Source organism: Parasteatoda tepidariorum, chromosome 9 (genome assembly GCF_043381705.1).
Source record: "Parasteatoda tepidariorum isolate YZ-2023 chromosome 9, CAS_Ptep_4.0, whole genome shotgun sequence".
Taxonomy (NCBI): Eukaryota; Metazoa; Arthropoda; class Arachnida; order Araneae; family Theridiidae; genus Parasteatoda; species Parasteatoda tepidariorum.
In genome coordinates, this window is record NC_092212.1 from 90,335,862 (window position 1) to 90,354,794 (window position 18,933).

An 18,933-nucleotide genomic window follows, 5' to 3' on the forward strand; every position below is an offset into this window, starting at 1 on the left:
ATATAATTTATTTTAATGAAAATATTAAAAACTGATTTTACCAGTTTACATTACTTACATTTAAAAATCAAAATGGTGGCAGCTTGCAGACATTCTCTGACTTCAATCATTCCATTTTGCTGCTAAAAAATAATATATGTTAATAAAGATATTATATAGTATCGTGCAAAGTTACACAAAACAGAATTGCTATCGTTTAAGACAATTTTAATTTATTGAATACGTAGAAAAGGTTAAGTAAAACTAGAATTTATTTTTAAGAAAATTCTATTAGGAATTTTATTGATGTACATTTTTATTAGAATTGCAGCAGATCTTTGAATTTATATTAAGGCTGTGATAGGCTTTTGACTATTGCTAATATATTTTTAATACATAAGGTACCTAAATTTGTTTTTTTAATATTGCTTTTATTTATCTAGAACTTATAATTGCTAATTTTGTAAAATTTTATTCGAGTTTTTTAACTACAGATCAGATTTTTGTGAAATTTTAAAAAATGTAATCAATATTTCGAGAAAAAAAATAAGAATCTGTGTGCGATATTTTAAGAAAAATCTTTTCACATTTCTCTGAATCTAAAATTATTGTAGACCGCAGTTCCTGTCTTTGTTTATAAGTAAAAATATTGAGTAAATAAAAACACAAGCCTTTTTTTAAACAGTTGTAGCTTTAAAGTTATGATTTAAATTCTCAGTCGTTTTTGTTATGCGTAAGACATATTTTATAGAGGGTTAATTTTTTAGGTGAAAAAATTTGATAAGGGTTCGTTGACGAACACAAATTTTTATTAAAATGGACCGTGAAATAAAAATGTCAAATATTATCGTAAAAAAACATTAAAAAATTAAATTAAAAAGTAAAAGAAATGAAATGAAAAATTTAATTTAAAGATTAATATTTTCATAAGAATTAAAATTTGAGAATTACTTACTTACACGTGCAGCTGAAGTTGTTCAAAATTATCGAATCCAGCATCCAGTTGCGCTGTTTCTTAAGTGTTTCCATTGCAGGTTCAAATCTGTCAAAGTTATTGAGCCCTTAATTCTTCCTATAAAACTAAATAACATTAAACTATAATATTTAAGTAAAATGAGTCAAATTACATTCTATAGGAGTAAACCATAAGTAAAGGAAAAAACTTAAAATGATGACAGGTACGACATTCGATAAGAGGTACGTCAAAAACATATCACAAAGGAATGGACAGAAAACTCAACAAAGAAAACGACGAAAAATAAAGGACTAGAAAGCAAAGAAAAACAAGCAACGATTGAAAACAAGCACCAACGAACTAATGGAAAACAAGCACCAACGAAATAATGGAAAACAAGCACCAACGAAATAATGGAAAACAAGCACCAACGAAATAATGGAAAACAAGCACCAACGAAATAATGGAAAACAAGCACCAACGAAATAATGGAAAACAAGCACCAACGAAATAATGGAAAACAAGCACCAACGAAATAATGGAAAACAAGCACCAACGAAATAATGGAAAACAAGCACCAACGAAATAATGGAAAACAAGCACCAACGAAATAATGGAAAACAAGCACCAACGAAATAATGGAAAACAAGCACCAACGAAATAATGGAAAACAAGCACCAACGAAATAATGGAAAACAAGCACCAACGAAATAATGGAAAACAAGCACCAACGAAATAATGGAAAACAAGCACCAACGAAATAATGGAAAACAAGCACCAACGAAATAATGGAAAACAAGCACCAACGAAATAATGGAAAACAAGCACCAACGAAATAATGGAAAACAAGCACCAACGAAATAATGGAAAACAAGCACCAACGAAATAATGGAAAACAAGCACCAACGAAATAATGGAAAACAAGCACCAACGAAATAATGGAAAACAAGCACCAACGAAATAATGGAAAACAAGCACCAACGAAATAATGGAAAACAAGCACCAACGAAATAATGGAAAGCAAGCACCAACGAAATAATGGAAAGCAAGCACCAACGAAATAATGGAAAGCAAGCACCAACGAAATAATGGAAAGCAAGCACCAACGAAATAATGGAAAGCAAGCACCAACGAAATAATGGAAAGCAAGCACCAACGAAATAATGGAAAGCAAGCACCAACGAAATAATGGAAAGCAAGCACCAACGAAATAATGGAAAGCAAGCACCAACGAAATAATGGAAAGCAAGCACCAACGAAATAATGGAAAGCAAGCACCAACGAACTAATGGAAAGCAAGCACCAACGAACTAACGGAAAACAAGCACCGACAAAATAATGGAAAACAAGCAGCAACAAAATAATGGAAAGCAAGCACCAACGAAATAATGGAAAACAAGCACCAACGAAATGAGGGAAAACAAGCATCAAGGAAATAATGGAAAACAAGCATCAATAAAACGATTGAAAACAAGCAACTAGAAAATAATGGGAAACAAAAAGCAGGGAAACAATGGAAAACCAGCACCAAGGAAACAATGGAAAACAAGCACCGTACATAGTTGCGTCTGATTTAGTAACTTAAAATATCGTCTGTACTAAATTAATTAGCATATTTAAGGTCACCCCTTTGAAATTGAGTCCTTGAACGTGAAGATTCGATTATTAAATCAAAAGTTATTCAGGACGGTCTGTTTTCTTTTGGCGCATTGTACGTAAAAAAGCATTAACAAACAATAAAATACTAATGCAGCTGCATAAAAAAAATCGTTGCGTGCAAACAAAATGAAAACGGATGGGCGAACTTATAATTAAAATATTGATTTAAAAACTAAATACAAACCTTACTAAATACAATTAACAATACGTGTTACTATATACAAACCTTACATCAAGCTTCGTATACCCTATGTTTGGGAGGAGGATCAGGGTAGATAATACTTACCTTACATCGATTATATAAACTCACCTTTTATAGAGATCAACGATATCCATTATGAACAATAAAAATGCTTAGATATTAACTTTTCTTGTTAAAATATGAAAATCTTACTTGTTCATCACTGCAATATGGTTGATGTCCTGAAAAAAAAAAAACTCTTTGTAATGATTGATTATGTATCTTGTAAATACAATTAGAAGAGATAACTCACAACTTAAAGAAAACAATTAATTTAAATGAGATGGCCGATATATTTTTATATTTTGTCTCTCTAGAAGAATACATTCAACATAAAACACTTCCGATTACGGCTAGAAAGTTTAAAATTTAACTTAAATATTTTTAGAATAAATTTACATGCATATTTTTCTACCATAAAACAATTTTCCATAGAAAAGACCATTGCAAAAATATCTTTCGTAAGTCACTATTGTAATCATTTCATGTTGTTACAATTACTGAAACAAATCCCCTATAAATTCTCAGTTCTGCAACACACATTTTGATATCCGCCCAGCTTTAAAATTTTCTTTCTAATGTAAGCGTAAATTCACTATATTGTAGCAAATCATATATTTTTTACTTTTTTGCCAATGTTATCGTTGTTGCCGGAGAATTTTTTCTAACAATAGCAAAATGCATCCATTAATACTTATCCTTTGTCTAATATAACAACTATAAATATGACTAAAAAAATTATTCTCTCCGCAGCATAGACAGATATAAATAACTATTAGTTACATGTTCATGCGTTAAGTGTAGCTAAATAAAACAATATTAACTCATATTGCTTTTTCACTGTCACTTTATTAGTGAAATATTATATAATTTCAGAGAACTTCGCAGCTTCAATTTTAACGAAGTATGGAATGACTCAAAGCATGGCAATAAAATCACATTACAAAGTACATATTTCATCCCCTGCCTCTTCAGAAAAGTTGATTGAGTTAGTTTATTTACTGCAAGATTTAACTCCGAAAAAAAGGTTTTCAATTGCCCAGTAACGTAAATGTGCTTTGTTAATTTAAAATCATATATATATATATATATATATATATATATATACAATATTGATACAATGTTATAAAACACTCTTTCTTGAGGATATAATCGTGTGGGCTGATGAAAAGCTTATATCTTTCATTTTCCGAATTTTTTAAAAAAAATATACTTTTTTTTCGGATTTTTTTTTTTGTTGTTATTNTTTTTTACCCCAGTTGTTTTTTTTTTATTATTATTATTATTTTTCTTTTCCCCCTTTTTTACATATGTCTGTAATTTTCCTTTGTTTTATATATATACTACACCAAGGGTGAAACTTTCATGACAAGTTCTGTTTCATCTCCAATGGTATTTTTGAGTTCTAAAGAAAGGTGAGTTAGTCAGTTCAGATAACTTGGAGTAATGCTGAAATATTTTCAAGATATCAAAAAAATTAAAAAAAAGAAATTATTACAAAATTGAACTACTGCGTGAATACTCAAAAATCCTATCGTGATTTAGTTGCATTTTGAAGAAATATTTTTCAGCATTTGAAAAGCTTAATGTTTTGTTTTAAGTTTACCTGAACTCTACCAGTACTTGGTAGTTCTTAAACTGCATTTAAATTGCTACTTATAAGGCTAGTTTTAGACACGATATAGCCACAACTGGCTCTTGTGCCAATAACTTCAAACTAACTATCTATGGAATTTTAAATACTCATATCTTGGTTAAAAAGAATATGTAATAAAAGGTTAAGTAACCTTTTTTACAGAAAATTTCGTTTTTCTATTGCAATTTTGTGTCTGTGAAGACAGAAATGAAAATTAATAACTGAATTATTTTGAAACAACAATTTTGTTTTGCTACGGTAACCGATTAATTGAAAAAAAAGACATAATATTACGGTAAACAAAATACGATTAATACTTAATAGTATGTTGGAATATGATTATCAGACTTACCCAATAAATTCCAAGAACATTTCATACTGATTCAGCAAATGTTAAGTTTTCTGAACATTGATTGGTTGCGCTCCTTTATAACCCTCATTAAAGCAATACACACACCACGAGGTAACAGCACTTCCATAAACTGAACTAAAAAATTCTAAAATATTTATTAATTTCACCTGAAAAAATGTATTAGTCGTACATTGATATTAACAATTAATAGAAAAAGTATTTATAAACATATTTATTGCAAAACATTTTCTGTGTAAGTAGACACATGACTATCACCGCTATAGCATGTGACAGTCAGCAAAAATTTATCTTAAATTTGGCAATTAAAAAGAGCGAATTTTAATTTCAATAAAATATTTATTATGAAAATAAATGATTTTAAAAAATAATAAGTTTTGAAATTTAGATAAACCATCACAGTTAAAATTTCTAACTACAACTATGTATTAATAATACATTCTTTATTCACTCATTCTTTAAAGGAAAAATTTATAGCCTTTTTTTCTTAAAATTTGAAACATTAAAACATGTACTTTAAAACTAGATCAATTAAAAAAAATTGTGACAAACGAGACAAAAAAGAAGTTTTGAAAAAAAGTGAACTTAGCTGATTAGAAATTAAACGTTTCGATGTTGAAATCATAAAAAGCATTCTCAACTTAATGCATGTTCTCGTAGAGCACGAATTGAAAATTCGAAATTAAAAAATCCAACTCCCAATCTTTGGAGTAGCTCACATTCATAATTCATATACATTCAGGATATCCATAGAAGAGAATTTATCGAATATATATTAAGTTAGCAATGCATTCACCTGGGTTTTTCATAAACTAATAACATAGGGAGACTGCTTTATGGGGGGTGGTAACAGTAGCCATTAACTTGTCATGTGATAGATATTCGACTGACCTCGATATTTGACATGGACGAATTTATTTGCCTTGGATTTGAACAATATATTGGACTTAAAAATAGTAAAAATAAATTGAAAAGGTCAAACCGTAAATTTATTTCTTGTACATTAATTACGCTACTGATACAATTGTTTAAACACTCTAAATTTTAGAATTTAGTAGTAAATTTCACAAATAAAAATTCAATCACCACTTCAATATAACAGACGATTATTTTATTGTAAAACGTTTATGCAGGTATGTGAAATCTGGAACATAACTGAAAATATTTAGAAACTACATGGTTAGATTAATTCGCTTAATGTTTACATTATTTTATTGAATTACTATTCTGTCTCAACAAAATTTGTTAAATTGTGTGTAAGGAATAATAAGATGGTAAAAACAACTGCATATTTCTTTCACAATTGTAGGAAGCAAATTTTTTAATAGATTACTTAAACCATTGATGCCCGTATTCTGCCATTTGCGTTCATACAAAAAATGTGTTTACTGAAGAAAAAAAAATTGCTAGTGCTTGCATGTTTCAACGAGGTTCATATTTCCATAGTAGTCGATTAAGGTTGAAATCTGTTATTTAAAGCAGGAAAAAAGACAAAAATGAAATCACTGCTCATGAAGGTGGGTTTGAAAATAAAAGTTTGCTTTAATATTGGAAGAAACAGAAGTTGAAAGACGATGAAATAAGTTTCATCAGGCAATCAAACCGATTTTTAAGTTTTATCACGTCATCATGGATGCACACTACTGATTTTTTACTCTTCGATAACATTTTTAATGATTACTCGCTTAAATATTAATTTACGTACCCCAATGTATTTACTTTTTATTTAATTTTTGACAAGGATTTCATAATTATCCATTAAGAGCGGTTATTACAGAGTATCCAGTACGATGGGGAAAAAACGAAACACCCTGAATAACTTTGATCCATCTCTCTGAAGTGGATGAAAGTCCTCTATTATATGGATCTAAGACATGGCACTGCAATAAAAACAACGTGAAAAAATTGCAAGTATTTATTAACAACTGTTTGTGAAGAATCTTGCGCATCAAGTGGCTTCATAAAATTTGCAATGCCGAAACCCTTAGAAATGTGAAACAGAAACCGATTGATCTGCAAATTGAAAAACGTAAATGAAAATGGATTTGTCATGTTCTATGTAAACCTGAAAAATTTAAAATAAAAACAAGTTTTTGTTTGGAACCCTCAGGGCAATAGAAAAAGAGGAAAATCTAAAAGTACTTGGCACAGGACGATTGTAAACGAATGGAAAACAATAGTGAAGACATGAAGAGAGGAAAAATATCTGACCACAAATAGAGTGAGATGGAAAACTGTGATAGAAGCCCCATGCTCCAATTCGGAGCGAAGAAGAATATGTATGCATGTATGAATAACTTTTAATCCCTAATAATCAGATTTTCACATACTAGGACTCAATCTTAAAATGATTCGAAGTTGTGACCTCAAATCTGTTGATTAGTTAGTACAGATGATATTTTAAGTTATGAAATCTATCATAAAACTTACTTTATCTGAATAAAGATGCTTCTTGTTTCGCCAGATTTGGATTCCTGACCCTCAAAATGAAAGGATTTACGAGCAATCTGGGACAAGATCCTTATAGTAGAGAGCTGTAGTAAGCTTGAATCTCTTAATGTTAATTTTACTTTTTGCGTATTTCGTCACATCTCTCGAGCTTTTCCATGCAATAATGATAATTTCATGCAATCTTTATAATTATAATACTTTTTTATAATAATTAATTATTTTTCAATATTTTATCTATCAATAGTCGAAGAAATTTTGAATGGTAAGGTGTACAAATTGTAGTGTATACTAACATTACACACGGTTCTTTCCTTAAGAGTAATGCAACTTTTTAAGAGACATTTGAAAAGGAGTGGGGGGGGATTGCTGCTGCCTTTTCCTATTTTATTAGTCCATGGCTGATTTAAAACCTTTGAGTTGAATGCCTTGATAACTATGAAGTTCCCTGGACACTTTCTATTTATGAAAACACATAAGTATTACAAAATATCTCCAGGTAAAATATTCAGTTTCACACTTAGGAAATCTAAATTGCACATTAAAGTAGAATTTCAAATGTAGAAATGTAAACATACTATAGAAGTTCCCAATACACTAATGGAAATTTTCTTCTGAACATTAAAAAAAATTAACTTTGCAATCCAAACTTCCAGAGGAATATTAGTTTTAAATCCAGGAAGAGACAGAACCTTAGCTTATATATTGAAATCAGGAACCAAGAACAACACTATGATTGCAATTTTTTATCTATAATAAAAAACGGTTCAAGAGAAAATTGATCTTTTCCTTTCAATAAAGAAAATTAACTAAAATTGTAAACAAATATATATAAATACATAGAAAATAGAATGTTTCGAAATTTCTTATTAGAACCATCACGCTACTGTTTCAATATTCTATTCTGAAAAAAAAATTTCTATATTTATTTATTTTTAGAAGATATCTTAAATAATTGTAAATTAAATGATAAAAATTGGCTCAACGTTCTGACATTCGAAGCAAACAACATGATTAGATAAACATCCGAAAAATAACACCTTTTTTAAATTTTGAAGACATTTCTTTGCTTTATACATGAGGTTAAATTTCTTTTTGAGTTTATTTCATAAAATAGAGCTAAATTTATAGAAAGGAAACATAGCTATACATTAAAAAATATGAATACTTTTGAACTACTCTTAAGTGCCTTGCTCCCTCAACTCACTCTTCAAGAAATTAAGGTATAATTGAAACATTCTATTTTTGAAAAGCAGATATTGTAAAATGAGTGAAGAAGAAATAGCACTAGCTTTATTTTCCCCAATTATAAACAGATATTGAATATTATAAACACATATTGAATATTATAAACCATAACTTTAAGAATGCTAAACATAGACAGTTTCATGTTTTAATGAACGTTAGAACCTTAGTTTTGTTTAGGGAGTATTGTTTGATCCTTAGAAAGCAGCAAGTATTTCATTCTTTCAAAATTTTTTTGTCAATTTTTTATATTTTAAAACATTAGATAGAATAGAATAGATGCAATAGTGTAGAAAGAATAAAATAGTCTTAGACAATAAAATAGTATAGATAGAGAATAGAATAGAATAGGGAAATTTCAGGAGCTTTAATGTCTTCTTATTTCGAAGATTATTTTAATATGTCCGAAATTTGTGTTTAATATTAAGTCGGCCATCTTATTAATTGGTAAGATAGTTATGCTTTCTGAGGAAGTTACTAACGTCCTAAGAAACAAAAGCCGCAAGAACCAAGAAATCTACGATAAATAAAATGGTTAGTAAATATCTCAGTTCACAAATAAAATGATAGTTTTCGATTCATTATTTAATTGCAATTTTTTACTTTCTCTTTAATATAAAACAGTATTCCCTGGAAAAAAAATCAAAGAATAAGAATTTATTCACAATGAAATTTGCATTATTTGGCTGACTGTTATGACAATCCTCTGCCTTAAGGATCATAAAAAATGGAACTTGATATTTTAGAGTAAAAATTTTCTGAAAAAACAGATAAGACATAACATTATTTCTTAAGAAAAAATTAAACAAGTGTTGACAATAAAAAATTAGCTAAGATTGTGCTTAGCTTATGAATAAATATTGCTTTAAATTTCAAATAATCTGTTAACTTTGAGAATGCATTAAAAATGCACTAATTAAAAGCATTAGAAATGCATTAAAATGCACTGAAACATGCAAATTAGATAAAACTATTAGCATAATTTATATCCTAAATTATGAGAGGATTGTCATTGTCAGAAAAACATATTAGAATCGATTTAAATAGTCTAACATCAGTTTCATTGGCTAATAAAACACAAAAAATTCCAACTTTCTTTCTATAAATAAATAACGTTGTAAACAAACTAATGATCTAACTATGAACTTATTGGTTTAAGAACTTCTCTGGTATTCCAAACAAACAAGTGTTTAGTGAAATATGCTTCCACAAAACGTTTAAATGAAAAAATAATTAATCTTTCAAAACTAACTTTCGTTAACAAGATTTGAATCTTTTGAATAGATTTAAGTCTGCAGTTCTCTACAAGTCCAATAGTGAGCTAAACGAAGCATCAGAATTTATTTGTAATTAAATCGAATGGTTAGCAGTTATGACAATATTTAACAGTTAACAATTATGCAAAATTTGAAAATTAACAGTTAAGGAACAATTTAATGGTCAACAGACTTAATTTCATAATTAACTATGAATTTGAGTCACAACAGTTAACATTTATGCCTCAATTCAATAGTAAGAATTATGATTTAACCAATAGGAAGCTATTTATAACTGAATCTAATATGTTTTGTGTAAATGTAGAAGTAGTAATATGTAGGAGTGTATTTTAATTCATTCAATGAAATTAACAGCAACTTCATTAAAATGCTACTTCCAAAATTTTTAAATGAATAAACTAAAAACTAAACTAAGAACACTAAAACTGTTAACTTTGGAAAAACAAATGCATTAGAATGCAAATTTTGGAAACATTCCATTATTTTCTTTAATTTTCGTAAATTTCTACAGGTTTTTGTAAAGTATAAATAGATAATTAAAATCGTAAATACAAATATAACAATAGGAAAAAGAAATTATTTTGATTCTAAATAACTTAAAAAGATGTATTNTTTTTAAAAAAAAAAAAAAAAAAAAAAAAAAAAAAAAACAGGGCTCAAACTTAATGCTATGGTCATTACAATTAAAATTTCTCAAAAGAGTATTTTTACTATTCAAGAAAGAAACTGAATGTTAAATGTAAAAAATCATGATTTACTAAACAAATTTCTAAGGAACGTTTTTCAGAACAGAGCATTTGTTTTTCCATACAATTATCATTTAAATATAACAGTTAAAAAATAGAAAGTTCCAGGATATAAAGCAACCAAAAGTGTGCTAAAAACCCCACTACACATACCTCTATTTTTATTATTTAAATATCTATTCGAAAACTGACAAAACCTGAGGAATTGTTTTATTCTTTGAGTGTTAAAGTACCTAAAATTGGGTACTAGAAATATTCACCCTATGGGATATCCAGAATGCATATGTTTTTCTCATAGAGAAATCAAGATACTTTTTTCTTTATAAAAGGAGACAACATTTTTTAATCCAATAACATTTGTTATAATACAATAATAACATTGCGAACGCCGAATAAATATTGAAAAAAACCAAAATTCAATTTTCAAATATCGCGTTAAGAAACGGCATACCGTCCATCTTGATTCTTGTGTCACTACTAAGACTTAGTGGAAAATGAAAATTTCAGGTAGGAATTTCGGAAAATTGAGAATATGTTTTAAATTGGTTGAGCTTTTACACCACCCTGAAATATTGAAAAAGTTTATTTAATCCTTTATAGCGCCATTTTTTTATAATTATATTATGTTAAAATATTTTTGGGATTAAGATTTATTTATGAAAATAAATTCCTTTAGCTAAAATCAAGCGGATTTTAAGATTTTTTTTTTGTTGGTGGATGGTACTATACAGATTTTGCTATTAACTCGACCTTTGTGTTAGTAAATAACCGAATTTATAAATTCTGTGTTTGTAACTACAAATGAATTAAATGAGAAATGATGAAATGAGCGAGCGCATAGCACTCAAGAGAAAATAGCTCTCTAGTATTGGCCTCACTTCTTGACCCTACGCAAACCTTTACTGTTAACCACAATTATGTAGTACAAAGCTCTGTATCGGTATTCTTTTTATTTTTTGAAGTTATCAGAAAAATGGCAGCACAAATCATAAATGGAGAAATAACTTCCTATAGACATTTAAAGATTAATGAAGTAGGTGGGAGATATACTTACCACTGCCTTATAAAAAAAATAAGTAGTTTTAATGACATAATTCTGCCAATTTTTATTCCCCCATAAAATTTTGTTTAGTTGTTTCAGATTAAGAAAAGCTTGAAGGTGCATAAAATTTTAGTTAGCCGTATCAAATTTTAAAATTCCGACTAACGTTTTCATTTACGAACACAAACCAAGATGGACGTCACTGGGGCACCCGGGTGCGTGAGGCCCGTATTTGCTAAACTATACAATGCATATTTGTTTGGCATCAGTTTTATTTAATGCAAAAAACTACTAAGAAATTTTAAAGTTTAATTTTAGAAATTTTTTTTTTTTTTTTGGATTTTGTTTAATCTCTTTCTCATCTTTTAAAATGCAGCACCTAATTAGGAAATGAAATTCTAAAAAAGTATTTCAAAAGTAGAAATAACTGTAGTTTGATTTTAGTAGAAATAACTGCATTGTAGAGCTAAAGCAAACGCCCTGGGATATAATAATACTTGATTAGACAAACTATTCAGTAGCTATAACAGAGGCGAAATAGCGAAGTACTTTGAAATAAAACAACTTGGGCTCATTTTATGTCTTAAGGTTGTCTTAAAATAGTAAAAGAAATAATAGAAACTCAATGAGCATGGATTTTATCACAAGCTCACATTTCGTTAATAATAAAAAATCGTGATATTACTTAAAAATATTTGAATTTTCGAATTCATGTTTTACCTAATTTTAAAATATCAAAAATTTATTAAAATCAACAAACATTTACAATCAATATATTCAACAAAATGAGTTTTTAAATCAAATTTTAAGAAAAGGCATCAAACTAATTATACATTTTCATGAAAGTTCAAGCATAGTAAAAAACAAAGTCAGTATAAAATAACAAAAACAAAAATTGAAAGAAAAAAAAACATACCAAGGAAGGAAGGAAGAAAAAAAAAAGCAATGGGAATAAGGGTTAAAAAAAAAAGGGAAAAAAAACACATACAAGAGGAAGTAATTACTGTAATATCGGAAATATAAACATTAAAAAATTAACCTCTCCAAAAAAAGAATCATATTAATACGATTGCTAATCAAGAAGTATAACAGTTTAGTGTTTTCGCCAGTGAAAACAAGGACTGGGTGTGTGTTCCCTATGTATCGAGTTGGAGTGGCATTAAAATGGGATTATATATTGGAGTGGCATTAAAATAGGGTCAATAAAGTGACGAAAATCATACGCATGAATACTACTTCAAAGATCCCATCAAGGAGATGTATTGCTTTATTTGTTGTCGAAGGGTGGGTAGGTAGGTACTTTATTTACGTCGCACCAATGGGCTATTGGCAACAGTCTGGGAAACATTCCTGAGGATGATCCGAAGACATGCCACCGCACCTTTGATCCTCTGCAGAGGGAATAGCTCCCCTGCTTTAGTAGCTCGCACTTTACCATAGAACAGTTTAACCGAGGGTCAATACGTAAACTGATCAAAGCGGTCACCCACCCGCTTTCTGACCGCAGCCACTGACACTTGACTTGGTGTTCTATTGGGAACAGTGTCTTTACGATCAGTCCACTGCGGCACTGTTGTCAAAGGGATTCGCACTGACCCCACCACTCCATTACTTTATGGTGTACGATTCCTTTGACATCAAAAATTGCACTGTTCCTTAATGATGCTCTCTTAAAATAGTATATTTAGACGGGTTTTTTTTCCAACAATCTAGTTAATGAGAGGCAATAACTTCCACGTCACTTCAAGCATACGCCTGGTAGCTGATACAATCAATCTTCGTTTATTTCCGCGAAAACACGAAATTGTCATTACTTCTTGATTTAATTTTATTTACTACCTTTTGCAAACGAAAACCATGAATTTTAAAAACTAAATTGCCTGGAAAGGAAGAAAAAAAGTCCATGTGTACTTTGAATTCAAATTATATTCTACCTTAAATAATTGGAAAACATCGAGGCACTATACAACGTCATTCATTGTAGGGGAAGCGGGGTTTTTTTCTTCCAAGGGTTCTCTTTCACATCATGTTCGAAATCTTGAGTAAAATTCTCTCGTGGACATTCGAAAAAAGCTAAATTTCTGCATGAGACGTTCTGATTCCAACGCTTGGCAACAATACAAATTTCAAAGTGTTTCTTGCATCGCCGCAACTCAGTGGTCGGAACTAACGCACAACAGATGCCAAAAATATAGTTTAGCTATGTAAAGAACTCCCCTAACCTTTCGTATGGAGTAGTGGCGGTGATTATTTTTACGAGGTTTAACTATTTCAAGTTGGGCCATAATATAAGACAGGTTTTGGCTTAGGCCGGCGAGAGAAGGGGAATCAAGGGAGCAAGAAGCCCCCCCTAATTGAAATGCTCTATTTCTTGTTTCTATAGCAGTAGACGGCTTTAGACTTCGTGGCGAAGGGAGTTCTTTCTATGGACAAATTATACTGTAGTCACTATTTGTTTTCGTATTTGGTAGTGTACTGTGAAACTTTTTGAAAAAAAAGTAGCGGATAAATAGAAAAAAGTTCGTTTAGACTACTTTTAGCGTTTGTTTAGTAAAGAAACAAGGCTCAAAAGCAATTAATTTTTTCAAAACAATTTTGAACACAAGTGTAAATAGAATAACTCCATCAAAATTCATCTCCTAAAAGTAGAAAAGGAGTGAATACATTTCGAAAATAGTTAGGTATCACATTTTAACAATTACAGTTTAAGTTAACATTTCTAATAAATTAGTTGCAGTTGTCTGAAAGAAATAAAGTTTTTCCGACCACTGACGAAACATCTGTTAAATCTTGCTTTTCGCTGTTTAGGATTTTCATCTTATTCTTAAGAAAATCACGGCTGAAGGTCTATTTCATCACTTCTTATGTGTACTCTGACATGTTAATGGTCTTCTGGATATGCCAATCCGACGAAAAATATTCAAAAATGCGATATTTTACAAAATATTCTATTGATATCTTTAAAAACTTAAAAGAAAATAGTAGTTAATTGAAATGGTAGAATTGAAAGTGGTAATTAACGGTAGTTTCGATACCTATGACAAGTACGCCTAATTTCTCAAAATACAATAAATTAAAATATTTATAGCATAAACTATTTTAGTTGTTTAGAAGAAATATGCCAAATATTTTCAAAAATACAAACATTTAAATTTAAAAATTAAACAAGGAATATAACTAGTTTTTTCATACATATATGTAAATAAAGATATCTTTATATATAATCAGTTATTTTTAAATATATTTCGCATATTTATTTCTGCTAATCAGTTATTTGGCACTTTTTAGTTGAATACAATAGAAATAAAGTGAACAGTTCTAACATTTTTTTTTGAATTCAGGTAGTTCAAAATCTAACACCTCGTTTAATTTCAGACAAGTTAATCCCAGTTATCAGATCGAATTAAGGACTGACGATTAGTTGTTAATTGTGCCCTATAAAAATATACTATTTTTAAAAATTAATATGGAATAGTAATTATAGAAAATGCAGAATTTATATGGAATGATAATTATGAAACATGTAAATCAAAAATGAGAAAATGTTATTAAATAGAAATTTTTTGAAGAAAAATTTAATTCGTTTTTTAACAGTTCATTGAAAAAAAAAATTCATGAATTTATTTTTTCAATTATGCTTTAAACGACTAGCTTCATAAAATTTTTTAATTAAATTTTTTTTTCTTCAGTTTTTAGGCACGAAACTATTACAAAGCTAATGACTTACAACTATTTTATTATAAGATGGATTCATTGTGTATGTTGAAATGGTATCTCAATGTAATTTAAATTACGAGACTAGTACGTTTGCTATTAGATCTTCGGTGTAATCATCAATGATTAATTTAAATAGAAAAAAAAGCTAGACATGCCTGATATTTAATAATCCCAGCAACTACAAGATATCATTTTTGTAATACGATTTCAAATTATCCAAGACATTTTTAATATTGCAGGCTGAGTATTTAGTATATAATAGACAACTAAAGTATATTAGAAAATATAATAATTTAAGTAGTAAACAGCAATTAGATTTGTTGTTGTTATAGTTCATTTATGTCGCCCTAGAGCTGCGCAATGGGCTTTTGGCGACGGTCTGGGAAACATCCCTGAGGATGATCCGAAGACATGCCATCACTGCAGGGGGGATGACACCCCCGCATCGGTAGCCCAACGACCTGCACGAGAAGTCTAGCACTTTACGGTAGCACAGTTTAACGACCCAACGTTATACGCTTTTAGAATACAGTTAAAATTGAATCCTAACAATATTGTTATTATTAATAAAGAAAAAAATTAATAAAAGCTATCACTTTTAAAAAGAGAGCATATCAAAGCATGTTACTTGCATTAAAGTTCCATTTCTTACTTTATAAATCAGTTCAATTTTTATAATTTCACTGTCCATCCATTATCCATCTAATACTAAACTACTACTAAACTTAGTGGCGCTACCGCCCATAGAGGGCCAGGCCTACTGTGCTCATCTCAGTTTTCTTAATCTTGGGCTCTGAGATGCAGGAGCATATGTTCCGGTTAGGTGTTCAGCCGAAAGCGGAACCCCCAGTGTTGAGTTCCCAAGCATGCGTGGTACTCATTTATCGACCCACTGAAGGGATGAAAGGCTGATATCCACCTAATATCAATTTGAATTCCTATGTCGAAGAGTTTCTTATCAAAATCTCGGTGTGTCGAATATTTTTCGAAGTAAAAAATGAATTGCTTCGAACAACTCACAGCGTCCCAAGAAAAAATACTTAAGTACTTCTAACACATTAAAACGTTTCATGAAATGCTCCGAGAACATGAAAAGTGATGACTGGCAGCTATTTTTCGAACAAAAAAATTGATGAACAGTTTCGAAAACGATGTCGACAGGCCACGATGGTAGAGTTTTTTTTTTTAATTAACTCTCTTAATGTAAGTTTATTGCAAACAAATTCTTTTATATTTAATGCATAGTTATTTTTGTATTGCTTTTAAAAATAAAGTTATCTTTGCTGCATTTAGACTTACTGTCAACTATTATACAATTATCTTTATTAGTACTTATTCTGATACCCCATGCCTCTACGTTTTAGAATGCTATTTAGGATTTTTTTTTTTTTTAGATCAAATTTGGTTCTTAACTTGTTATCTCGAAAACTCGAAAATTTCTAGCATCCCTTCAATTTTGAGATATCGAGAGTACACTGTACAATTAAATGGGTTTAGTTTGATTAAATCAGCGATCGCTAAAATGTCGATTACATGCTAATAGTGGCTAGCGGAATTAGTTTTGCTAAATCGCGTTAACACTCCGGTTGGCTAACCTTTATTCCTTTACTGAGCTGCCGAATACAAATGTAAGATTTAAAAAAAAAAACAGCGTGTAGTTCTCTAGCTTAATAGTTCATAGTAGGGCACAGTAGCTGAGAAGCTTCTTCTGTTTGGCGATCACTGGATAGAACAGAGATCAATGGGAAAGCGAAGTTTAATTTTTCTTGTTTGTTCAACGATTTGTCAAAAGTATTGAGGGATCTGATTTGATTCGATGGAATGTAAAGCATACAGTAACCAAAAACCAGAATATTCTATTCTAACTCCAAATAGAAACGAGCTTACCTACGCAAACATACGGTATCTAGTGCTATAAAGGAAGTTCATCAAAAACGTAAGAAAAAGCAAATATTCCTTAGAACTGAGGAATCTGAGACTGAGTTTAAGATGTCTAGGTGTTACATTTCTAGTTGCTACTTTTAAATAATTCTATTTTTTTTAAACTTAATAGTACATGAAAATGCGCTTATTCCGTTAAAAACCTTTAACTCACATAATTTTTAACATTAAACTTTTCTTAAACAATAAGAGTTATCAGCAAAATGTACTGTTTTAAAAAAAAATAGCTATTGACAATAACATTAGACATACATTTTATTCTTAAATTATGGGCGCCACCATCTATCTCCAAAGCCAGAAAAAAATTGGGAATTGTCACGAATGAATTGGTCAAAGTTGAAAATCAAAATGTTTTTCACTTTGCTCAAAAACCTTCCATTATTTTAAACAATGAGCAAACCTTAATAATATTTACAAAACATTTTTGACTGAGTGATATTGCTTGAATAGTTTTTTTACAAAAGTTACTTCTCAAACAATTTTCTAAAAAAAATACCACCATCTTCAAAGCCAGATGAAATTGACAAGGGTCCCGAATGAATTGGTCTATGATGAAAAATGTTTTCCATTTTGTGCGAAAACCTTTCTTTATTTTATACAATGAGCAACCCATAATGACCTTTAAAAAATTGTTTTACCGAGTGATATTGTTTGAATATTTTTTTTAAAACAATTGCGAAAAATACAAGAGTTGCAATCTTTTAAAAGAAACCGAGGTCAGTAGTTAGCAGAAATATTCTGAAAATGTCAAGATGTTTACATACTATTCTTTAAAAATAAATATTAAACTAAAAACAAATTAAATGTAGATTATTCGAGCATGCTTTTAAATCAAGAAAACATATGCTTATTTCTCTCTCATTGCATTTTATAATTAATAATCTCGATGCATTTCATAATTAACAATTATTTTCAAATCTCGTTTTAATGATGTTATATTTTATTGTACAGAAAAAGCGTTTCTTTAAGCTACAGTTGATTTCTTATTTAAAATATCTTTTAGCGAATTAAGAAAATCTGATATTTAAATTTATTCAATCAAAGCTTGAATTAAATGTAAAATAAGATGGTTTTCTGCTATTAATAAACTAAAGATTTCGAAAACTTCATGAGAATATACAACTACCACAATAATTAATTAGTGTAAAAAATGAACGAAACATGAATTTTAAACAAAAACTTTTATGAAACAATCTGTTAGCGCAAGAATGCTTACAGCTTCCATTCCTACCCCTAAGTTTCAACAATGTCAAACAAACTTATTTCTGATTACTTTCAAAAACGCTGTTTTCACAAATTAAAATGAATTTATTAATTGATGATTTCAATATAGATTCAGCAGTTATATTATTATTCTCTTAAATATAGAGTTATTTTAAGATTAAAATATAGAAATTATTATTTATATTATTACTCTTTTACATAGATTTATTTAAATTTTTCCATTGTGTTAAAAAAAAGTAAATGTCTTAAATCTTATATAAGATTTTTTTTTAAAAATAAATAAAATAAAACGAATTCTTAAAAAAATGATGTTTGTAACTTACTCGATCGCTGTCAGCCGAGTGTAGGTGGCTATACTATCATTTCACAGTTTTAAAATAGAGATAAAATCAGATATATTTCCCAATTTCAGCAACGATTTTAGCTATTGAATTTTACAATAAATTTATTTTC

General features: G+C 29.2%; 1 protein-coding gene across 1 annotated transcript; it reads right to left on the reverse strand.

Moving 5' to 3' along the window:
* Window positions 1-940: 940 nt before the first annotated feature.
* On the reverse strand, window positions 941-5,138 carry LOC139426448 (uncharacterized). The gene is made up of 2 exons (XM_071185358.1): window positions 4,823-5,138; window positions 941-3,016 (listed from the first exon to the last, which is right to left on the reverse strand). The coding sequence occupies exon 2, from the start codon at window positions 2,360-2,362 to the stop codon at window positions 1,295-1,297; it is 1,068 nt and encodes a 355-aa protein (XP_071041459.1). The 5' UTR covers window positions 2,363-3,016; window positions 4,823-5,138; the 3' UTR covers window positions 941-1,294.
* Between the last annotated feature and the right edge of the window lie 13,795 nt (window positions 5,139-18,933).

Excerpts from the sequence above, each read along its gene's own strand:
- LOC139426448 (XM_071185358.1), bottom strand. The coding sequence starts at position 2,362 with ATGCTTGTTTTCCCTCATTTCGTTGGTGCTTGTTTTCCATTATTTCGT.